The sequence below is a fragment of the Phalacrocorax carbo genome, chromosome 2, assembly GCF_963921805.1.
Source record: "Phalacrocorax carbo chromosome 2, bPhaCar2.1, whole genome shotgun sequence".
Lineage (NCBI taxonomy): Eukaryota > Metazoa > Chordata > Aves > Suliformes > Phalacrocoracidae > Phalacrocorax > Phalacrocorax carbo.
In genome coordinates this window covers 28,533,563-28,558,377 of record NC_087514.1, presented here as the reverse complement: position 1 = coordinate 28,558,377, position 24,815 = coordinate 28,533,563, and the positions used below count along the sequence as shown (strand labels likewise).

Genomic DNA, 24,815 nt, shown 5'->3' with positions numbered 1-24,815 from the left:
TAAAACTGGACTGTTGGCTACCACCAGCCACTTCAGCCACAGTAACTCTGCAGCCTTGTAGTGGTGGATTTATGGAACAGCTTCACAGAGAAGACGTTTCAAATTGTCAGGTTTAACTCAGTATGAAGGGCTATAATTGTTTAATAAATAGTCGTATTCTAGTGGCATTCTCCCTTATTGCTTCTTCATAGACTTAGAGAAAACCAGCGTAAGACATGGGCATCTCAGCAGACTGACTACTATGAGCAAAGGCTGAGAAAGCTGGGACTGTTCAGCCTGTGGAAGGGTCGGGGGGGGGATCTTATCTCTGTGTGTACACAGCTGATGGGAGGGAATGAAGAAGACACAGCCAGGCTCTTCTTGGTGGTGCCCTGGGACAGGACAAGAGGCCATGGGCACAAAATGACACGCAGAAAGTTCTACCTGAACATAAGGAAACATGTTTTCATTGCGGGGGTGGTCATACACCTGAGCGAGCAGGCTGCCCAGGGAGGCTGTGGAATCTCGCTCCTTGGAGACATTCGAAAGCTCTCTGGACGCGTTCCTGGGCAGCCGGCTCAAGGTGGCCCTGCTTGAGCCGGGGCTGCAGCAGATGACCTCCAGCGGTCCTGCCAACCTCAACCACTCTGTGACTAGGGAAAGACTAGGTGAGAAGTGATTCCTCCCATATAAGCACACCTGCAAAATATTTACAATAAACACAATTTGAACTGCTCAACGTAACATATAGGAACTATTGTTTCCAAATAGGTGGGTACTAGTCAAACAGCGCCTTGAAACTTGTTAATCTGGGCAGATTTCAGTTAATTTCCTCACGTGCATTTCACCCGTGAAACCTGGCAGGGCACAGCAGGAAGCTCGACGGGGGCGGAAGGCCGGGTGGTTACAGCCACCGCCGTGGGCGCCGCAGCCTGAGGCATCCGCCTCCCTCAAGACCCGGCGCCCCCCGCGCCGGGCCGCCGGCCGAGGCGAGGCCGCAGGTGTGCCTCTGCCGGCGGCGGGAGGGCGGCGCGGCCTGTGCGGGCAAGCGGCGGGAGCGGCGGCGGGCGGCCCTCGCCTTTCTCTGGGGAGCGGAGGACTGTGGGCGGGGGGCCGCGGCGGGCTCGGGCGGCCCCTCCTGCTGGCGCCCCCTCGCCCCCGGGCCGAGGGGGTGTCTCCCCGCCGCTGCTCCGCCTTCCCTGCTCATCCTTCCCCCGCGCCGGTGGCAGGCCAGGGCTCCTCTCCCTTCCCCTCCCCGCATTCCTCAGGGGGGAGGCGGCGAATCGCGCATCCTTCAGAGGGGAGCGGGCGCGGCGCTGCCTCCCACCTCGGCGTACGGAGGAGGAGGAGGAGGAGAAAGCGGCGCCCTCCCCTCCCCTCCTTACCCCGCCCGTCCCTCCCTCCCTCACCGTGCTGGCGGCGGCTCCTCCTCCCGCGTGTGACCCGCTGCCGCATGTGAGCGGGGAGGAGGGACGGCGCTGCGCGGGCCCCACTGTGGCGGCGGCGACAGGAGGAGGAGCGGGAACGGCGGCGCGGCGTCTCCCCGCAGCCTCACCGCTGGGCCCCGCCGGCGCCCCGAGCCCGCCGGCGCCCCCCATGCCCGTGTGGTGCTGCCGATGCTCCTTGGCCGGTCACTTCAGGTGAGGCGGCGCCCGGTGCGGGCGGCTGCCCGCCGCCCCCTGCCCGCCGCGGGAGCCGGGCCGCCGCGGGAGCGGGGCGAGGGGGGTCCTGGCCGCCGGGGGAGACGGGGACACCGGCGGGCAGGGAGCGCGGCGGCCGCCCTGGTGCTGCGGCCTCCGCGGAGCTGCTGCGTGGCGGCGGGCGGCCGCGGGGTCTCTCCCGGCCCCGCACGCCCCCCCTCCGCCGCCCCGCTGCCGGGGTGGGGGCGGCGGCGGACGGGGGACGCGGCGGGGGCGACCCGGGCGGGCGCGCTGCGACCTTGGGCGACGCCGAAACGCAGCCCGGGCTGGGGGAGGAAAGCGGCGCCTGCCGATGCTCGGTTTCGCTTCAGGGCTCGCAGCGCCGCGCCCTCGGGGATCCCGGCCCCGGTGGGCATCGCTCCTCTCGCTGGCTTGAAACAAACCCGGCGATCTGACGGTGTTAAATTTGCTCCCCCAAAGTGTCAACGTGAGACCAAATTTAAATTCCTTTTATATAACGAGTTTCTGTTAACCGCCCACAGCTCACTTAATTTTTTTGCCAAAAGTATGCAGGGAATTCTAGGATCTTGCAAAACTGCCACCTGAAAAAGGCATCTCTTATTTTAATAACTTGCAGTAAATTAAGACAGTTATTATGAAAGATTTTCTTTTTAAAGGGAGAAAAGCATTTATGTATATGCTGTGGTTTTTTCTCTTAATGGGTTTTTCACATCAAATAAAAATAAAAAGCACTAAAAAGCAAAAAAAAATTATGAACAGTTGTAGAACCTGCGTGTTTGACAGAATGTAATTGTCGGGGTGATATGGTATGACTAGCATAAGGTAAACTAAGCGCCAGCTTTGGAACTGGCTCATCTTTTTGCCCACTTGCATCTCTGCAGGACTAGAACCGTAGATATTTTTACCAAATCCCCACCACTGGAAAGCTGTCTTCCATGAGTTTTTATCAATATAAAAACTTATGGTACTTGATGACTTCCAGTGTTGTTCAAAAGTTAGGAAGGTGGTTTTGGTAGCAGCCCCTAACTTAAGATCTTACTGGGTCCTGGTACGATGGTCTTGCAAATGAAGTGTGTGCTCCTGACAGCAGTCCTTCGTCTGCTTCACGTGCACAACAGTGGAGAAACTGCGCGTTGTACGCGGGCATTTCTGTGCAAAATTAGATTCTGCACTGTACCAGTTGAGTAGTTTGTGATACGCTATCTAAGCTGCACAGAAACAACGTTTTTATTAGAGATTCTTTTGTAGCCTACAGCACTGTGCGTATATCCCATAAAAGAGGGTTTGAAATGTTTCTTTTGGTTTTTATCTTCCATCTAGCACAGCAAGTATATTAAAGCCACAGTAGAACACGCGTGCTCTCTTTAAGCCTGTTTTTTGCAAAGCATAGTGTAGTATTCCCTTAGTTAACTTTGACGAAAGGCTGGAAAATAATATAGTCTACCTGTGCCTATCTAAAAGTGGAGGTGAAAAAAGCAGTACGATAATTAGATATCCTCTCTCTGCCTTCTACTCGTCTTCATCTCACTCACGCTGCTTGTATGTTATGCATCTCCAAGATCAGGAAGAGCTAATGTGCAGCTGAAATCAGACAGTGAGCATGTAATTTGCACGCTTTTTTTTTGTTTTAGTGTGGGAAATACAGATCTAAAGTACTTGCTTTCTGAAATAAATACAACATTCAAATAGTTCCCTACCCCTTTTAACAAGGAAAAAACCGTCAGACAGCTATATTACACTGTGTGCCAGAGTACCTCAAACTTCCCCATCGAGGAAAGGCTTTTGAAATACGTAGCAGAACCTTCAGTGTCGTGGGAGGCGAGGCGGCACGCAATGTACGTCGCTTCTTGAAGGCCATGGAAATGGGATCAGTGTCGTACGCTTTTGGTCCCTTGTAGAAAAGAATTCCTGAAATACTAGGATAGCTTTAAGATACGCAGATCCTTAGGAAGTAAATAAGAGTACTTTAAGTTAATTATTAAAACTGATTGTAAAGAGAAGAATGTTTATTTTTAATTTTTAAAAGTTGTTAAGCTTTATTTTGAAGACTTGATAAAATAACTGCCAATAACAAGCTCTTTTTAATTTGCCCCTGCCTTCCTAACTACACAGCGCGTGCTTCTTCAATGACCTGGAAAGGCTTCAGAAAGGGCTCTTAAGTAATTAAGCAGCAAACAGTATAAAATAAATATTCATAGTCTAGAAGCACATTTAGATGGTGAAGAGTTGCGAGAGGAACCTAAGTGGATGTTGCAGAGAGAAAATTGAGAAATCTAGGAAAACGAGTAGGGGCGAAAGCGGTCTGCTGTGCAGGAGCTGACGTGGCTGCGTGGCAGTTCCTTTTATGAAGTTTTCTTTTAACAGTGGTAAAATGGGCTGTGTCTAGGGCTTACAGGGATCACACTTTTCTCCATCCTCGCGCCACTGTCAGCTTTAGCCAGCCTTGCTTCCACCCAACCAGAATTTGTTGGGCAAAGCCCTCTGTGCTGCTCAGTAGGTAGGAAGGGATGTGAACGGCTGTGGTCGTACCTTAGCTGCTCCTTCAGCCTTTGGCTGGCCTTACTGTTAATTGGCTAGGCGGTGTGTGTCTCTTCCTCTTTTGATAAGGGTAATGAGGAATGAGATCTGCTGGGGAGGGGGAATCAAAATAATGCTTGTTGGTTATACCCTGGCTTTGTGTAAACTGGAATTAGAAATCTGCATCTCTGCAGAGCCATCTGTGCCTTTTTGTTACCCTTCTGTAGACTTTCTAGGAGAAAGTGGACTCTTTAAAAATCATCTGTTAGAAAAGCTGTGCTTAAGAGTAGAATTTTGTGATTGGATGGAGTGTATCTGTTTTGGTCTTGGTTTCACCAATTCCATAGCTCTTAAAACGTCAAAAGCAACTTTATTTTTGAAGGGGCTGTTCTGACAACAGTTCAACTGTTTCATTTTAGTTTTCTCCAATCTGTCCTTCTAAATTAGAAGCTACAGCAGCCCTGAAACTGAAGGACAGCTTTTGAATTCCTTCGTCCAGTATTTTGGTGACAGTCTTGGGAGGAAGGTTAAAAGAATGCCTTTAATTGAAGAAACTGTTCTGCCTGGGGACTCCCTCCTTACTCTGCCTGTAGTAATAATAGGTGAGTTTTTTTGATTTTTTTAAGATTCTCTGTCACTGCCATTGCCTTTATAGACCTGCTGCATGAAGTGATTAATCATTAACTAACTAATGCTTAGCATCCTTACAGTGAAGATGTTTGTTTAGAGTAATACAGTTGTTATGATTAATAACAGTACCATAAAATTATGTTAAGGGGCTTGCTATTGGAGTATATTTGAATTCAAATTGTGCTTCAAAAAAATGAGACTCATTAGTTTGGTAGCAGATACATGAGTCTTAACAGAAGAATTGTTTTGATTATAGTGTTGATCACATTGGGTTTGATTAATGTGATATGTCTACTTCAGGTTGCATGGAGGTTGAGGGTGCACCAGTAGAAATTCATGAGGTCAGACGGGACAGTGAAAAGCATAATGTAAAATGTGTGCCTTATGTTGGTTAGATGCTGACGTCTCTCGTTAATTGCCTTTTTCTTTGTTGCATCCATCACTAATGTCTGAATGTTGTCCCATCTTTCCAAAAATTAATCCAAGTCAATTCAACCAGCTTAAAACAACAAAGTGTAGGTCTGATTAAATAGTTAAAGGCTTGTGTTTGTAAAATCTTGTTGAATGACAGGAGAGCAGAGGGAGCAGCCTCCTTAGGTACACAGCTTAACTGAGGGTGCCAAGATGATTTGTACTGGGCCAGGGTTCATCAGCAACAGCTGGTCACCAGCTCCTTATTGCCATGACTTGATGAGGGGATAAAGAAAAGATCTGAAGTAAAGGAGGTTTTCAATAAACTAGTCCAAAGCTGTCGGGACCACAGCAAACCAACAGCTTTAATTGTACCTACAAACAAGCAGAGGTTCCAGAGGATGGTGTTTCAATGTAATGTGCTCACTGTAAATCTCCACAACTTTGAAAGACGGGTGTTTGTGCAGTGCCTGTTCTCAACGCTCTCTTTGTGATAGCTTAAAATAATGTTCATGTAATACACTTACGTGGATGTGGCAGACGTGAATCACTTGCTGAGTTCTGCATCATAGCTGAAGAGCAACAGTTTCCTGGCATTTTGTCAACCTTAGTATAGGTTTGCCATATGGTTAATGACTCAGTTTTCACTGCTTGGTTTTGCAAATACACATTATGCAAATACCTGTGCTCAATACTTATTTCGTCTAGAATGCCTTTCTATGTGCTGACAACAAACACAGCTGCTTTGACTATTTCTCCTTGAAAATCAAATGCGTTGCCCAAATGCTTTTTCACAGATACATTTGAGACACTTCACAGACTGATCTTCTCCATTGGCAGCCTGTTATCACTAATTCATTGGGTGTCTGAAGAGCCTTAGAAGGGATCTAAAATGATTTCACAATATAGTAGAAGAATACAAAAATAGTAGTTGTCCCCTCCCATACATGTACGCACACACACTGTCTCCTGGCTTAATCTTCTCTGTGTGATTCCTGTATAGCTGGGGTTAAACATTGTTTTAGCTTCCTAGTGCCATCTTCTTCTCGTTGCACTATTTTATTAATCAGAAGGAAAAAGATGACATATGTGTAAGCAGTTAACTTAATGATGAAACAATAACCTATATAGCCCTTTCTTTAACTTCACCATCCCCTTTTTCCCCTCTATGATGCCCAGTTTAAGATTTGATTCTAAGCTCATGCTGCATATTGTACTGCAGTTCTGCATAGAGTACTAAGCTACTGTGGTATTATTAAGTAACTTCTGTGCTGTACCTGTCGTCTTCAAGAAATTGGGAGGAAACAAGATACATTCCATTTGAGTGAGTTGGGATTGAAGCGTTTCATGCTGGAGCAGTAAGTCTAGAAGATGTTCTGTGCTAAACACTTTCATCTTCTGCACTAGTTTTCATCATTACTGTATAAACACTACGTTTTAAATTTTCATCCAAATAACAAGGCTGTTACAATGTCTGAAGTTGATTATTTGCTTTAAGTTTAGACACATAATGTAAAGGTGATTTTACTGTTGCTCTGCTGCTATTCAATCAAAATATTAACTGCCGCTTAAATGATCAGGGCCATGGGGGTTTGGGATCTATTGATTGTATCTCTAAAGCTTTTATAATAGTAATATCTCTCAGTTGTGATCAGAGTCATTATTGGAGGCGTTGTGTGCAAATAAAGAACAAACTCCTCAGGTATAAATTTCTCATTTCAAAAAGATTTTTTTTCTCTCCCAGGGATTTTAGAAAATCATAGCAAGTCTAATTGCAGACCTTGCAACTGAACCTTAATCCTGTGTGTTCTTGAGCATATCCACGAGGGAATATATTTATTTCCCTTGGACTCGGTCTGCTCAAAGAATAGGAACTGGTTTGGATAGGCTCTCTGGGTAGTCCCAGGGGTGGGGCTAGGGAGCTCAGTGGCAGTAATTCACCTTAACATTATCCCATCCTCAGTAATTTCTTTGGCCTTTGTTAGCCTTTGTTTTGGCAACTTTGTTATCCATTTGGCTCTTTTTAGTCTTACCCAGTAGGAATAATCTTTAACTTGGCATCCTTGGATATGGTACACATTTTTTTCTTTCCATCATGGACTAGATTCCTCTACATCGCAGTAGAAAAAATATCTAGCTATGCACTTGTAAAAAGGAACAGGTTGGTTTGTTTTTGTTTGGGTTTTTTTTGGTTTTGTTTTGTTTTGTTTTGTTTTTTTTTTTACTATGCATGAGACACAATTCTAAAAGCAGTTAAGAATTTACTCAGTTATTGGAATGCTTGTGAACTATAGGTATGATTAGAGTGTTTTCACAACTGTATAGGATTTTGTTAAGCATGGTTTCAATGTATTGCTAAGGTTCTCTCTTACATCCATCTTGTATGTGGCCAGTGGATGCAAGCCCTTCCAGGCATCCAGCTTAAGCTTTAAGTGAATTCCTGGACTAAAGCGTACCAGCTACCTCATGCTGCTCTGTTTGTGGGAGGGTAGACAGTGTGAGAGTAAGGAAGAGTGTTTTTGCTGTCTGAAGGATTCCTTGTGGTCTTTTTTGTAAATGGAAAAATAAGAATGGAAGTGGTTTGGGAAATAATATAGGCAGGATCACGAATATTTAAAACTTTTGTTACAGACTTTTGATTTAAGCCCGGTGATGGAAATCCATGGCTTTCCTAGACAGTCTTTTTCCAGTGTTTTATGGTCCTTACACAGGTACTCTAATGCCTTTAGTTTTGCCTCCCTATTCTGGTGCAAAACTCAGATTGTTTGGTAAAAGCCTTTAAGGGACTCATTGAGCAGTCTCTCACATACTTGCGCAGGTTCTAGGCCTTTGGAGAAAACGTGCTTATTGAAGATGTTTTACAAGTTAGCAGTCTCGGTCTTTGAAGAGCTCATCTGTAGTGAGCCCGCGTGATTTTCTTACAGCCCATGGCTGTGATCGGCCTACACACCCAGCACTGTAATAAAGTAAAGGGGACCAGAGTGGTGAGTATAGCTTGGTGGAGGAGGAAACGGGTCTGCTCGATGAAGAGACTGGAAATGAACAGAGTCTCAGGAAATTGATGGGGGATTTAGGGACTGGGAAATCAGAAACAGGGGAAGAGAGAGGCATTGGAGAAGTGGGATTGGAATCAAATAATGGAAACACTGTGTGCAACGGTGATGGAACAGGAAGCAACGGGTGAACCCTTGAGATGAAGAGTTGAAATGGTAGGAAGTAAGAGCTGACATCCTAACAATGCATGCTGTGTACAAACATGAATGAATTAGTAACTTTATCTTTAGCCCAGAATTTGAATAGTGTGTGGTGAATACCATGTGTGGCACCCTAGATGGGAAAACAAAGACAAAATACTGAATAGTGTTTCATTAGGAGAACACTATGCTGCTCTCCATTCAGTTAATGAGGAAGAGGAGCTATGGAAATAATTGTACATAGTCACATATTTAAATTCTGTGTCACAACACATACTTTTCTGACTTTGTTTTTCCCTAGCTTTTGATATCTGGCTTTGCAACATAAGCATTACTTTTATATTTGCATGTTATAAATAAGATTCCCTACTTCGTTTAATCCTAGTCAAACAAACAAATAATTACCTTATGGTAATATTTTGGTCCCATCCATTTCACACCTTTAATAACAATTTGAAAATAAGTTAGTCTATTAAAATTGTAATAATGCACATACATGAATTATAAAATGTTGCAAAAAGGTTATAGAAGGATGTTTGAACTGATACTATTGCTGAACGATGTATGTGGTCTTACATGACTTTCTTGTACTTTACGACTTATCTACTGTGCCTGTCTTCACTCAGCTTTTATGTTGCTTTTGAGCTGTGTCTGTAGCTTCTCATCTGACTTGCACAGTCTTCAGCTTTCTGCTTGTCACTTTTCCTTCCTTTTTATTTTGTGATCAGACCTGAAGAGCATATACTCTAGGTTGTTTTTCTGTTCGTGTTCCCACTTACACTGGTTACTGTAAAACACAGAAGTTGTGAGACGGCAATAATACTCAGGTCACTGTGATTGACAGGCAGACTAGATCTCAATCATCAGATCACTTTTACACAAGAATAGTGAATTTTACATACTGAGTTATGAAATTTCTTTATATGCATTTTATTTCATGGTGTAAAGAGTCATTTGTTTCCTGTTACCTGAAAAACATTTTGCCCAGTTTATTTGGAGGAAGTTCCTATGGTAGGCTTTATTTTACTGCAAAGTTTATAAGCTGCTTTGAATCAGGTCAGTGTCACATGATACTACTTCAGTATGATTTTTGTTCCTGCTTTTTTAGTGACTTAAAAATTTTAGGTTTTGACATATTTACTAAAGCAATAACTTCTTTCTTTAACAGGAAATGGACCTTCAGGAATTTGTCTTTCTTACCTGCTCTCTGGATACAGGCCATATTTATCTCCTGAAGCTATACACCCGAACCCCATTCTACATACGAAATTAGAAGAAGCTCGACATCTTTCCATTGTTGATCAAGTAAGCTTTGAATCAGAATGGATTGGCTTGGAAGGGACCCTAAAGATTATGTTGTTCCAACCCCCCTGCCATGGGCAGGGTCACTTTTCATTAGACCAGGTTGCTCAAGCCCTGTCCAGCCTGGCCTTGGTTGCCATCATGTCTAGCTTTTTTCCTGCTGCAAGCTGGATTGTGAAACAGTAGGCTTTCTTTAATGATCCTGTTTAAAATGCTTTTACAACTTACATAAGTAATACCATAGACAAAAAAAAGACTTAATATTCTCACCCCAGAAAGAATTACATCACAGTAAACCTCAGTTACTGTGTGGCCTCAAACAACTAGCTTTATCTCTTGGCCTCTGTTTTTCCTACCTGTAGAATAAAGTTGCTTCAGTCGCTTGTAACAAATTTGATATAAGGCACTTCAGATGAAAAGCAATCTATATTAAGAACTGGTTATACAAAAAAGTTATGCAGATTGCATTGTGAAGAAACAGCCCACGTAGTTACCTAATCGTATTTCTATTGCATTCATAAGTTCTTCTGTTATTCTGTTAATTTAAATAGAATCAACTCGTGACCATTAGATCCAATCCTGGGGCATGTGGTGGGTTTTGTGGTGCTTGAGGGCTTTTAGTCTGTAATGTTTTTTGGTTTTACGGTCTACCCTTTGTCATGTTCTTACTACTTGACAAAAGTGTGTAAGGCACCACTTGGTCAGGGAGTAGCCGATGCAGGAATACCAGCTTTCATGTCCTAGGACGTTTGGGCACTGTTGTAGAAGAACACGTGCTACTAACATACTTCAAGTTAAAATCTTCTGAAATAGTACAATTCTCTTTCAGACTTCCTTTTTTAGTAATATTAGGGAAATATATCCTCGATAAACACAATCCTTTTTTCTTTCCTGAACAGTACGCATCCTCCAGTGTTTGTGTTGCATCACGATTGCTTTTGTGCTGTATTTGTTATCCTTCTATACAGCCAATTTTTCTGTCTCATTTGATTAGTTAAATCTTCTCCATTATTTTTCTCCCCACTTGTCCATTTGTTTGCCATGTTATCATTCTTTTCTACTCACTTCACTCTACTCCTGATGGATTACTCAATACTATCACTAGCTGTATTGCCTGTGTGACTAATTTATTTGAAATGCAAACATGCATATAAGTGTGTAGTGAGGAAGTAGGGGTTGTTTGGGTATTTTTGTTTGTTTGTTTTAGTGCAGTGCTGTTTGCATGTAATGTTGACCTCAAGTCTCAAGGTTTATTTTTTGGGGGAGGAGAGTAGGTTGCCTAAGCTTTTAGCTACAGATGTTTCATGTACTTCATCGTCCCCTGACCCCTTGAGATTTTTCCCAATTTAGGAAGCTAAACTGCTCTGTCTTTGTAAAAATTGGCCTTACGGCTCATTCTTTCTTCAGATCACTATTCTGTCTTCAAATATTTGCCATTGCATTGCGAAGTTTTTTGAACATGCCTGGTTAATAGATGCTGAAATGTGAACATTTTAAAAAGTTCTAGAAATTGCTCTTAACATTAACTGCTTTGTAAAATAAGCCTAGTTTTAATTAAATTTTTAAAAATAATACTTATAATACCTCCCTTGTTTCAAAATATACTAAAGTTAGTGTTGGAACTACCTAAGAGCTGTCAAAGGAGCTTTTTCTACTCAATCTTTAAAACTTAATGTTTTAAGAATCCAATTTTGCTTTATGAAAATGTAGCTCCTATAATTACTAGCCATTCTTCATTAAAAGCAATCTACTATCTATAAATATAAAAGTTACTAAGTTGCTCTGATCTCTGAATATTTGTCTCTTTATTTCTTCTACAGTGAATTTCAAATACTGATCTGCCGTGGTGTTACTGTGTTAGTAACATGTAATTTTTAAATGAGTGAAATTTAGTATTTGGAGTTACAGAGGAGCTGAGTCATGGCACTTATTTCGGAAAACTGTTGTGATTGAATCTCTACATTACTTATGTCTACTTAAAATGCAACTTGAACAAATTGTCTTTTCTTCTGAAATTCAACTTCTGTATATCAGAATAGTGTGGTTAACAGTAAAAATTGCATGAACAGAGCTTTCTTTCATACTTTAGGATCTGGAGTACCTGTCTGAAGGCCTCGAAGGGCGCTCTTCAAACCCAGTTGCAGTGCTTTTTGATACGCTGCTTCATCCTGATGCTGACTTTGGGTATGACTACCCACCAGTTTTGCACTGGAAGCTAGAACAACATAATTATATTCCCCATATAGTGCTTGGTAAAGGACCACCTGGTGGGGCTTGGCATGTGAGTAAAAACTTCATATCACTTCAGGGTAACTTGGTAATTTTGTGCTTTGGGGATTTTCGTACTCCCTAAGGTTGTTTTAGATAGTAACGGCAATTGCAGTTTCATCTGGTCAATTACTAAAGCCCAAATATGCTAGAGAGATGTGAAAGGAAGGAAAAAGTGTCCTTAATTTGGGGATTAGTGACCATGACCTCTGCTTTATGTGGTGTTTTAATTAGTTTTAATTTAATGAATTACAATGAAGAGTATTTTCTATTACTTATTTTCTCCTGTCTTTGCATTTTTTCCGGGTACTGTTTATACAAAATCTTAATGTTCACGTCCTGTTGGTTTCTGACTTTTTGCTTCTTGTTTTGTATTTTAAGTAACTTGATTTTAGTTTCCCTTTCATTTGTTCTCTCTTCACCTTCTGCTTTATTAGGTCATGTAGTTGCTCCTTAAAATAGTATCTAACTGTAACACAAAAAGTAGTTCATCAACACTTCATGTAATGTCCTGGTATTATGTTATGTTCTGGTATTTTATTGCTCTAAATTAGTACAATGAGAAAAACTTCACCGTGTTTTACATAAATGTATTCATTTTGAACGTATCTGCTCATGCATCTTGGCTTTTTCTCCATAGTCCATGGAAGGTTCTATGCTAACAATCAGTTTTGGAGACTGGATGGAACTGCCTGGCCTCACCTTTAAGGAGTGGGCAGCTAGCAAACGCAGGTAAAGGTATTGCATAATGTATTTGGGAAATGTAGTTGCTGTAAGAATCCTTATAACATCGTTTTAAGAACTGGAAGACATTCAAACTTCATTGTTCACAGGATGGCTTTCTTTATTAAATTGCCTGATGGCACTGGAAATGAATCTGCTATGTCTACTCTGACAGAAAAAAATGGATGGCTGGCCAGAGTAATTGCTTTGAGTGTATTGAAAGTATACATACTAGCAGTGGTGTGTTTTACATCACTTCACAAAAAAGCACTGTTACTCTAAGCAGTTTTGATCAAAGTTGAGGGAAGATCGAGAGAAGAATTTAAAAATCTACGGAAGTATTAGATGTGTGTCTTTCAGCATGGATGCAACTTAATTTGCTGTGCTCACTAGCTTTCTTGTAATTCAGGACATTGTATATTTCAGTATTTACTTTTATAGGCAAAGCTGCAGCATCTGAAATGTTGCTATCTGTGAATTTTAATTTTAAGAGCATAATTCAGTATTTCCCTATGTTATTTTCTAGTAGTAAGATTCTTGGAAAAATTTTAGAGAATAAAAATTACTGTCTTGTACAAGCTCCTTGTTTTTACTTCATTATACAATTAGTTCACAAAGGTCCATGTCAGCAGAGGAACCAGGAATGCTCTACATAACCTTCTTCTAAAATTTTAATTTTCTCACTTTGTTCTATCAAAATTAAAGGAAGTTGTTCCTCTACCGTGTATGGCAAAAGAAGTAGAATTACTTGGGCGTATGTCTTTAAGGGCAGACTGTTACTCATTTCAGGACAACACTCATAGTGAAGACCTGTACCTTTGTTCTTTAATCGCTTTCTTAGATAACCACAGTAATCCTGCCTCTTTATTAACTGAAATCCCATAAGCTGCTATTATCTGAAGCTATTTTGTTTATATTACTGTTTTCAATAATACTGAGTCCAGAAATGCTGACCTGTTATACTATGATGAAACATTTAAAAGTATTGATGATAATGAAAACTTGCAGTCATGTAAAATAGTTTCCTAAATTTCCTTGTAACAGGTGTCACGCTGTGGCATTATCTTTTGCGGTACATATCTCCTCAGGATTTTCAGAGCAGTAACCTGAACATCTAAAAGTACCTATGTTGTTATCTTGTTAATCTATGAGAATGAGTAGCCCAATTTTTTGTAAATACGCTTTTAAGCGTAATTCAGCGGCAATCCTGACGTTCACTGCTGTTTCTTTTGACTTCTTCCTAGAGCTCACTTCTAAAAATGGAGCAAAATTCATGAACCTGTTCAAAACAATTCCATTTTGAGCTTATTTTTTTATAAAGGAGAGTGGAATAAAAATGATAAAAGTGTAGATGTAATGATTGCAGTGCAAAAATGGTGTTTTTTTTATAGGACACTTGGACATAATAATCCTATTTACGTAGTTCCATTAAGGTTCTGTGTCATACTTGCGTTGTTCATTCCTGTGATATGGAACTACATAATTTTACACTTACTAAACTTACCTGTAACCAAGGGAGAGATCTCCTGCAAAGTATAATGAATAGTACTTGACTGAAGCAATACATTGAACCTAGAGTTTCAGAATAAGCACTTAATTACTATGATATTTAATTATTGATATCCTGAGTAAGCATATTCTCACTGAGTACAAGTTTAGCCAGTGCTAAACTGGCTTTGTAAAACACTTCCTTACAGACCTGCTGTGATACTGCACAGGTTTGTTGTGCTTAATTTGTTAATCATCATAGCACTTTACATTGTTAAGGATTTACAAGACAAGGCAACATTTTTTTTTTAATAGTTGTATATCAGGAATCAAGAGAACAAAAAACCCAAATTGTATGCGTTTAAAGATACTGAACCCAGTGTCAGTTACACTGAGCAGATTCAGTACTCTTGACTGTCATATGGTATGCTATAGGTGATATTCAAACTACCGATAAGGTTGAAATATTAACCGGAACCGTTCAATTTTGTTTCAGAAATATAAAGAGTGATCGAGTAATGCCAGAGGAAATAGCTTGTTATTATAAACATTACGTTAAAGTCATGGGCCTCCAAAAGAATTTCAGAGACAATGTTTACATAACATCAGTATCCAGGCTTTACCGAGGGAAGGATGACGAAGAAAGAAGTCAACTAAATGAAAATATTTCAACACAGCATTTGGAAATGGAAGATGGACAGAAATCACTGATAAAGAGAAACTGGGAAGTCAGAGGTTATCAGCGAGCAACAGATGGTTCTCACGTGCCCTTCTGCCTCTTTGCTGAGAACGTGGCTCTTGCCACAGGAACCTTTGATTCTCCTGGACGACTACAAGTTGAAGGAGAAGACTTTCCTTTTGTGCTTCATTCCATGTCTGACTTCGGAGCTGCTATCAGCAAAGGAAAGCTACGTGGGAAGGTAGACCCTGTGTTAATTGTGGGTGCTGGACTTACAGCAGCTGATGCAGTACTGTGTGCCTACAACAACAACATCCCAGTAATCCATGTGTTTCGTAGAAGAGTTACCGATACAAGTCTAATATTCAAACAGTTACCTAAAGAGCTTTACCCTGAATACCATAAGGTCTATCATATGATGTGTACTCAGTCACATACTGTGGACTCTAATCTACATTCTGCTTACACTAGTTTCCCTGAACACAATGTACTTTCCTTCAAGCCTGAAATGAAATGTGTCCTTCAGAGTGCCTCCGGACTGAAGAAAATTTTGAAGTTTTCTGTAGCCTTAGTTCTGATAGGTTCTCACCCAAATCTTTTCTTTCTAAAGGACCAAGGACACAGCATAGGTCATCACTCTAATCAGCCCATCACGTGCAAGGGGAATCCTATAGAGATTGATCCATACACTTATGAATGCACTAAAGAAGCTAACCTCTTTGCGTTAGGCCCTCTGGTGGGAGACAACTTCGTACGGTTTTTAAAAGGAGGTGCATTGGGCATTGCACGATGCTTGGCTATAAGACAAAAGAAGAAACATGAATTGATTGAAAGTGGGGATGGAGGAGGTGATGGGGTACCGTAAATGAGACATTAGAAACTTTCAAGTACAGGATTACAGACGTAGTCTAACAGAACACTCACAGACAGCGAAAGTTGATAGCAGTCACATTTCTGTTGTATACAAGTAACCTGCGCTTGTATTGCTTGGTAAAGGATGCTGATACTACAATACTTCACCTTTTTAAAATACAAAAAATTGATCTGCTATTACAACTGATCTCTACTCAACTGGAATTTATTCCAGATAAACAGAAAATGAGACTAACTCGCATTGACCTGCCTGTTATCTCTTGCTCAGCTGAAAGAGCAGACTTCCTCTGGGGAAAGCGATGCCTACCAGAGTGGCTTTACATTTTAGAGTCAAATGTGACACAATAATTTTACCGTGAAATTAAAATAACTTCTAAAAGCAGAAAGCTTGCTTAGTACAAAGTGATTCTTGGTCCCAAAGCAAATTTGGAGCCTTCTGCTTGAAACAAGGATTTTATTTATTTGCCATAGTAATACAGTAATACTTGGAATAAGCACTTAGTAAAGGGGTTTTTACCATCAAAAGGATTTCTGTAAGCAAGAAATATTCTTCAACAGTTATAAATTATCCCATCTGATAATTGCAATAAAAGAATAAGCATTCCCATTTTAACCTTTAACACATGATTTGACACAATCCATTAATGTTTTTTTACATTATGCCTAGAGTTGGGTGAGTGTAGAAGGACTAACATGAGATGTTCCCCTACAGCGATATGTAAATTCTGAGAATACTCGTTAACATAAACAATAAAGTACTGATATAAGTGCTCTTATTACAGTGTCAATATAATGAATACCTAGTGTACTGCTGAAAAATTAAGTACCTGAGAAAGCTTAAGGTTTTTTTGCTTCCTAGCTGAGGAAGACTGAATGGCATCACTTGACTGATGAAGGTGGGTGATAGACATTCTCATCTCCCATTTGACTAAGTGTTGGTTACTTTTTTTCTAGAGCAGCACATAACACTAAAACTATTTTAGCCTGCAGTTTTTGAAACTTGGAAAAGGCTTATATCTCACAGCCAGCTAAAAAATAAACAAACCAAACCCAAAACAAACATGCCATAGTTCCTATAAATTTTAAAGCTTCTTACAAAAGATAAAGACTTAACTTGTACCTACCTCTGAATTGAAGTTTCACCTTTCTGCTCCATAAGGTAAGACCTAGATTTCATTTGCTGGGTTTTAGAGTAGTTGATTTACCTAAACACGCTCATGGGTTACTCACCATAATGAGGTAAGCAACAACTAGTTAGAGAACGTAAGTTATCTTCCAGAACTCTTGATAGAACAAGTGCTTGGTTTTAACCGATTAATCACCAAACATTTTCATTCGGGTCCAGTGTGATGGAATAGGTTTTATTTATTTTTTTGTTTGGGGCTTTTTTGTGTTGAAGAATATCATGTTAGTTTAAGGTATTGTATTTGCATGATTAAAATCTCCGTGTTAGAACTTGAACAGATTTTAAAAATGAAATTAGGCTTAGACTTTGTGAAACTGCTTGCTGGGTTCCCAGCTATCTAACTTTCGTAAGTTGTAGATACCTATATGCAATAAATGCCTGTTTTCTGTGCCTACTGAATTAGGGGTTCTGTGGCTACTGCAGGCCTTTACGCATCCGAGTAAGTTACTCGGACTTTGGACATAGAAGTTAAAAAGGTAAAGTATGCAAGGATTAAAATGACAGTATTTTAAATGGAAGTCCAAAGTAAATTGTGAAATGATGCTACTACTAATTATAAATTTTAATCTAGCGCCAACTTAATTGCATAAAAATAAACACAAATTAGGCAGAATTTGTATTGATTTCTGCATTGCCTACATGGTTGGATTTAATCATGCATTGTCTATACTAGTTAGGAGGCGTTTTTATACTTACATCTGAGCTGGTTTTAATCAAGCTAAATTCTAGGCTTATTTTCTTCATAACTTAACTGAGATTCCATAGTTTGCCACCTTTGGCAGAAACTGTGTGTATATATAGATCTATCCTAAACCTGTGATACCTAATAATTTTAACTTGAGAATCAGTGTTATAAGTGCTAAAATACTTGATTATAGAACTTTATTGCAGTTAATATATTGGGAATACATCTGCGCTGTGATTATGTTCCTTCAGTTCTGTGTCAATATAAATGTCCAAATACAACATATCATGGCATGTTACTGCATTTTCATTTGTCCTGTGAAACATTTAAAATGCCAACAAAACAAAGGAAGCCATTTACTCAAACGGTAATTTTGCAAAAGGGGAGAAAAGCTTCAAACAGCCAAATCTTTAGCCTCCGCCGCTGCAGCTGCTTACAGGCTCTGGGTGTTGTCGTGACAAATTTGTGGCAGATTTTTGTCCTGTGACAACACAGGTATCTTTCACTGTGGTGTTACAGCACCTTGAGGTTTAACTGCTTTCTTCTTTTATCAATCTTGCCAGTATTTTTGAGATAAAAAAAGCATTGCATGTGAGACCCCTTAGTTGGGCAGAGCATTTTTCTCTGGTCATGCTTATTAAGCCAATATAAAAATACTTTCTTCAACCCGAGCTTTACTAAAACATCCTCCTGTTTCTTCTCAGAATTCCTAGTTTTGAAGTTGTTGCTGGAATTTCTCTCTTCTGGGTTTCTGATTTTTGAGAGAAATTTCTGTTTCTCTCTGGTATTTTGAGAGAATGAGATGTAAAAATTCAAGCTTTGCCTTAGGATAGTTATACCCAAAGTATACTTACTACATTTACTGTGGATTACATGTTGGCACTGAATAGTTGTCTTTTGGGGAAATACTTTTTCTCAGATGTAAAAAAAAAAAAAAAGCCATTTGAATTTCCTCTATGTTATAATAGTTCCCAGAAGGGAGACTGCTTCTTTCAGCTGCTCTTTTAGTGAGAAAGATAAGCTTTTAAACATCATGGATTTAAAAAGGATGCTTACTACTTAATATTTATTACTAAAATAGAGACATGAAGAATATAATTTTTAGTTAAAGGGACTTAATTTGGATTTATAGAATTTGTAAAGGTACGTTGACCCATACAGTGTATTTTCTAATAGGCTACTGGGAAAACGTCTCTCACATCTGGGTTTAGTTCTTAACGCTGAATGTGTCTCTTAGCTAAATTATTGCTAAGATTATTTTAAGTAGTATTCAGCTGTTGAACTGAGACTAAGATTTGTCGTAATTTCCGTAACAATCTGCCTCGTATGCGATTATTTAACAAGAGGTGCTTGTTAATGACAGCACCTTGACAGGGCGGTAGGAAACAGCATGGCCTTTCTTTTGGTTTCCAGTAGATGATTGACTTCTGCTTAAAACATTTTCCACAGAAGAGTAAGTCTAAGTTTTACCTTGATGAGTAAACGCAGAAATACTTTCTGCAAGTAATCCAGAGAGAGTGGTGACAGTAATATTGGATTCATCTATCTCTTAGGAAAATGCATTCATTGCCTTGGGCTAGCAACCAGGGCTTGCCAGTGAATGCATGGAAAGAGTGTAGGTGCCAGAAACAGTGCCAATACACTGAGTAGGGACGCCAAAGTGCATCCCACAGCTGTAAGTCCCTGGTCATCAGCCCTCGGGACTGTTGGGGTATACTGCATTCTCCTGGCCTGGTGATTTAGGCACCTTTTTTTAAATTACTAACTTCACAGAGTGATGGTTGCATAATGAAAAAAACTGATATTTTAGAGGGAAGTGGCTGTAGCTTCTTTTGCAGCTGAAGAACTGTGAAAAGAAGGCTAGAGCCAGAAATCCAGAGTACTTATTCGAAGCTGGAGGAAATCAAATGAAGACCCAGCTTTTGAGGCAGGCCTGACCTGCATATCCAGTGGAAAGGAAGAAAAGGCCATTTTTAGGCCAACTGCTCTTGAGAAAGAAGGGGTGTAAAATTTGCAAACTTCTAGTGAGTCTTCACTGATAACAAGTGATGACTAGTGAGGAACGATGGGAGGAAAGTGGCAAAGAATCTGAGCCATATGAACTGCAAACCTATAGGCGCTGACGTGAATCCACGCGGCGTTGATAGGCTGGCAGTCTCCCATCTTGTGTCAAGATCTGCATCCTGGAGCTTTAGAGCTCTGTGTTGGAGCTCTTAGTTGAACATGCTGCCATGTATTTTTAATTGGCTATTAACTGAACTTTCAGTGACGTGCACCACACAGGTGTGAGCTAGAAGCAACTGTATTTGCTCCAGAAGCTGTAGGACTGGATCAGCGAGGTGGTGTGCCAAGGGAAGAGACTTGGTTGCTCTGGTACCCTATTTTCTACTTCTGAGAAAGCAAACAAGTATTTTGATGTAATAGCGGAATCTGTGCTGTAACAGTGCTAGCTCCCAAACATTTCTAAACAGCAAGAGGTAGCACACACATGCCTTAAACACAGCTGCTTGTTTGATTTTATTATCATCTGTATAGTAATGATTTCAGTTTGAAGAAGTCATGGAACAAAAATATTCTAAAAGTGTTATACTGTTAAATTTTAATTTAAATAACATTTTAAAACCTTACAATAACAATGTTCTGTCATTTTGGATTTTTTTTTTTTTTGAGGTGAGAGCGAGATGGGAACGCAGCGCCTCAACTAATGCGAGAGCTTTTTGGACATTTACTTCCCCCTTTTCCCCTTGCCCGACCTGAAAGAAAACTCATGCTTTGTTTGAAATCACTTTAATACCCGATTCCATTTAGCAGGAAAAATGGAAACCGAAACATTCTTTGATAGAGAAAGGCTTTGGTGACATTAGGGGTACAAATTTGAAGCTAGGATATTGAATTATAAACAGATCCTTTTTTTTCTGCAAAAGACTATATTTTGGGGAATATGGTACACTTAATGTGTTTGAGCTCAACTAATTTTTGAAGCTTGAATACACAAGGGAGTGTGAGGTCAAGGATGAATTTGGTGTAAGGAACAAAGATTGTGGGGAATAAAAGTGTTACGGTGTAATTTAGTAATTAGAGTGAAGCCAAGCACTTTTAAGGATGTTTTGTCTTTGCAGGCACTACAGAACATTTCAGCTTATACAGACCCTGAACTCGAGTTCACGTTACACCTGTCTGCAGCTAGCTGATTTTCTAGTTGATAATTTTGTACTTCCAGGGCATATTAAGCCAACTCTTGTAACCTAGTGGTCATCAGTAGTAATCAAAACCAGGAAAAGAATATACTTTGTATTCTTAGTTCTCCTATCCTTTTGAAACGACTTGTCCTGGAGACTAAGTTCACCTAATTTGCACTTTCCTCTTCCATCTCTTTGTTCTGAGATCACTGGCAATGTGCAAGAACCAGCCTATGTTGCCTACAGTGGATGCTTCAATAAACTAAAATTCAGCTTCATGTTCCTGGACACTCTCTGTAGACTTACACACCAGCATAAAGAAATGAACAACTAGGTTTGTGATATATTCACAAAATATCATGGAATCCTGGCATTTTTAGCTTCTTTTTTTTTAATTAGGTATATAAACAAAAAATAGTTGTCCACAAATCTAAAGCTAGAGTCCAGGTGATCAGGGAGATTTGGTTATGGTCCCAGGGGATACTGAGGAGAGGGAAACGGCTCATTTTTCATCAGTGTGGATTCTAGGACCAGCTTCTGTGTGAACACCAAGTTACTGCTGTTTGAGAACTGATGCTGCGATCTTACATCTACCTGGCACATGGAAAGCCAGTACAGTGATCTTGCCCACTTCTCCGTTAGTTCTGGTATGCTGGTTGTGGAATTCCAGTTCTGAATGATAAAGGCTTATATTCATCTACCTATAATTTTGTTCACACACACGATACACCCAACTTGGAGATGCTATGTAAATGTCATTTCCATGTGTCATGCCTCGGTATTTCTGCTTTTGCTGGAGTATGCTTGGGTCATACCCTTTTCCTTTTTTTCAGATGAGCAATGTAAACATGTACAGAACATCTGCTGTCAGCTGAAATATAGTCTGAGCTGCAAACAACTTGTGAGCAAAACCTCAGCTTTGATTAGATGATAAACTTATCTGAGGCTCGCACGCTAAGCTGGTTTTATCTTCATGTGTGAAAACTGCTGACAGATGGAGTCAGCAGGAGTAACTCCTTTAGCAAGGAGTAATATTAAAACAGTTTCAGCTAGAGGCCAATTATTTTGGTTTGGAGAAGTGGGGAGCTCTTAAGTCAGAGTCAAAAATGAAATATGGGGAGAAAGAGGCATTCGGGGAGCTGTAGTGTTCAAAAGGAGGGAAAAGGTGTTGGTTTCCCTGGATCTGGTGCTGCAGCCAACGCTTGAGAGATTCTGATAGTCAAAGTTGGGGCAGAGTGGTATGGGCAGTGCTAAAACAAAAGGGCAGGGAAAGGTGCTAGTTAGGAAGATTGGATTTTTTTGTCTATCATCTAACTATCTCACTGGAATGTGGTGATGGTGGTTATCAAAACATTGTAAGTGGAAGCGTGAGGAATAACGGTAAGGAGGACAGTTCGGGTTTTGCCACACTTGGCTTAAGTTCCAAGGAGACACTGGAACAACCAGAACACACTGGAAGTAGCTAATTTGTTAATCAAACACCAGATGTGGCCAAATGTGACGACAGATAGATTCAAGAAAAGGAACAGAGCAAGAGAAGGCTAGTTGCATGGGAGGAGGGAAAAAGGGTAAGAATCAGGACTGAGAAAACACCTGTACAAAACAAAATGGTAATAGGAGCAGGTTGGAGGCAGGGCTATAGCAGAGACTTCAGCTGATTCATTAGTTAGGAACTGATGTTTGGTGGTAAACACGTGGAATAGAGCCTCTTGGACACTTCAGGACCAGAGGCAATGAAGGGGGATGAGTACTCTGGAGGAAGCTGATAGGGAAGGCCAGTGGAGGGAAGAACGTGAAGCTGACTGCAAACACGCTTTCAGAATATAGGAACTGGTGCAGTGACAGAGGAGAGGCCAGCCCTGCTGCACCAGCCCTCCCATTCTGGAAGAAAAGGGGGAGTAAGGGTAGGAGAGAAAAGGGGCAGATAGTCACAGATGTGAATGGACAGAAACAGAAAACAAACTTCAACAGTGAGTATCTTGGTAGTCTTGCCAGAAAAGACAGTGGCTTTCCCAGGTGACAGGAAGCCAGATGAAACCGGTGTGAGTTAAACTGAGAATTACGCGTGTTGTTCGATACAGCACCCATCTTCTATTTTAGTGGTGCATGAAGTAATTCTATCTGCTTTAAACTGTTCAGCTAAGCTACTGAATGCAAGACTGTATTTTAAAAGCCTTGCTAATAAAAAGTATATTTAGTTTATGTATTGTGTGTACCTCCTTCCTGTGAGCGTTGTGAACAAAGAGTATGCTATAAAAAAAGCAATCATAAATCCTCAAATTTTGTGTCACACAGAAAAATGCAAGAAAGAGGATCTGAAGATAAGCTTCTACTTAAATTTTTAGGTGAACAGCAGCATTTTGTCAAAAAGGTGGCTATGCTTGCAAGTGTGGTTTGAGGCAGATGAAAGAAACCTTAGATGTCTGAGTCATGTAATTTTTTTTAACCTTCTAAAGAAAATCAACACCACACATTCTCTCAGAAAACTGGTGAACTGGATGCTGAAACCACAGGGCAAAAGCCCCCAGAATGAAAATGGAGGACACAGCAATAGTTCTGAACTGCAGAAGGCAAAGTTACTTGTCCTTGCTTGTGCTCACAGCTTTTGCTTTACCTGTAAAACTGTCTTTATCTCAACCCATAAGTTTTTCCACTTTTCCTTTCAGATTCTCTCTTCCCCCACCCTGCTGTGGGGGGAGCAAGTGAGCGAATGCATGGGGCTTATCTGCCTGCTGGAGTTAGCCCGCAGTAGTTTGTTTTATAAAATAAAGGAAACATCAGGTCAAATTACTGTCATAGTTCCAGGGGTAAGGCACATACTGATGTGATTCAGTGGATGTTCAGGCTCCCAAGCCTTGGATCATGTCGTTGTGTCCTTTATCATCTACCTCAGAAATTTCAGTAACAGAAGGCCCAAACCAGTAAGCCAACAAGCATGTTTCCTCTAGGGCCTGGAGCTGAAAATCATGACAAAATTATATTAAAATGGAAGAAGAGTTTCAGTATTATGAATAGGATTTGTTACATGAATTTGGAATTACAATTCAAGCCCTGGGTAAGCGGTAGAGGCTTAGATGTCTAAGCTTCTTTTTTAATGCAAGCATAACTTCATGTTGAAATAGCGAAAGGCTCAGGTTCACTAATTCAGAGGCTTCTCATCAACCAGACAGCTGATGCAACCGAATGAGAAACCAAACTATTACCTATTAAGCACCCTCAAGCTGGACCCAAAACAGTCACATACACTGCGTGAAGCCTTAGGCAAGTGCTGGTCCTAACTTCTTTTTTTCCCCTTGGTGTTCCCATGGAAGCCCCACAATGCCCTCCCCTCCTGCGAGCACATGGCTGCCTGTGAAAGACTGCAAAGAAATTAGAAGATTATGCTGGAAGCGTTGTTACAGAGAAGACATCTCAACCAAGGTCCATAAAGAAATCTGTCTGTCTGTGGGTGCTCTACCAGTCACATGGTAGATGTAGTCACATCAGTCCTAGGACAGTAAATAACAAAAAGTATCAAAGCTGATAAATTCAACTGTCTGGAGAAATGGATTTCAAGAGTCGTAAGCCATACAAAGTGAACAGAAGGGTGGTCTCAGACATGCCACCAGGGTTGCGCTTGAACGCTAGCAGACTGCAGTCTGAGCAGAAAAGGACTTAGCCTTTACTTTCTTGTAGAAGGACCCCGGTACATTATGTCTTTTGGTAATTTCTAAGGTGAAATGACAAATTGTTTTTTACAACTGCAAACGCAACCTTTCTGAAGGATCTTGTCCATTGATATACTGCTGTCCAAGCTATTTGCTTGAATTTAGTAACAACAATCAAAAAGGTCGTCCTCAACAGTCTACAAGAGCTACCCTGTTGGACCAGTGGGTCTTCAACAGGAAAACCTGAAGATTTTCCTTGTGACCACAGAAAAATTCACCTGAGGGTGCAACAACCAGCAGTGAGTACATCTCCTCCAGGAAATATTTCAGCTGCTTTAGAACATCATCTTAAAGGTATTTGGTAGGCAAGATTTGATGTGCCCTGATACAAGT

The 24,815-nt window shown here is 40.7% G+C and overlaps 1 protein-coding gene across 2 annotated transcripts; it reads left to right on the top strand.

Moving 5' to 3' along the window:
- The first annotated feature begins 1,243 nt into the window (after positions 1-1,243).
- OSGIN2 (oxidative stress induced growth inhibitor family member 2) lies at positions 1,244-16,501 on the top strand. 2 transcript variants are annotated; one of them, XM_064442443.1, is made up of 6 exons: positions 1,244-1,619; positions 4,605-4,759; positions 9,561-9,697; positions 11,784-11,975; positions 12,603-12,694; positions 14,670-16,501. In XM_064442443.1, exons 1-6 carry the CDS (start codon positions 1,576-1,578, stop codon positions 15,715-15,717), a joined length of 1,668 nt encoding a protein of 555 aa, XP_064298513.1. In that variant the 5' UTR covers positions 1,244-1,575; the 3' UTR covers positions 15,718-16,501. The 2 variants fall into 2 exon arrangements, with proteins under 2 accessions (XP_064298513.1, XP_064298514.1); XM_064442444.1 differs by having other exon boundaries at positions 4,577-4,759.
- Positions 16,502-24,815: the final 8,314 nt, after the last annotated feature.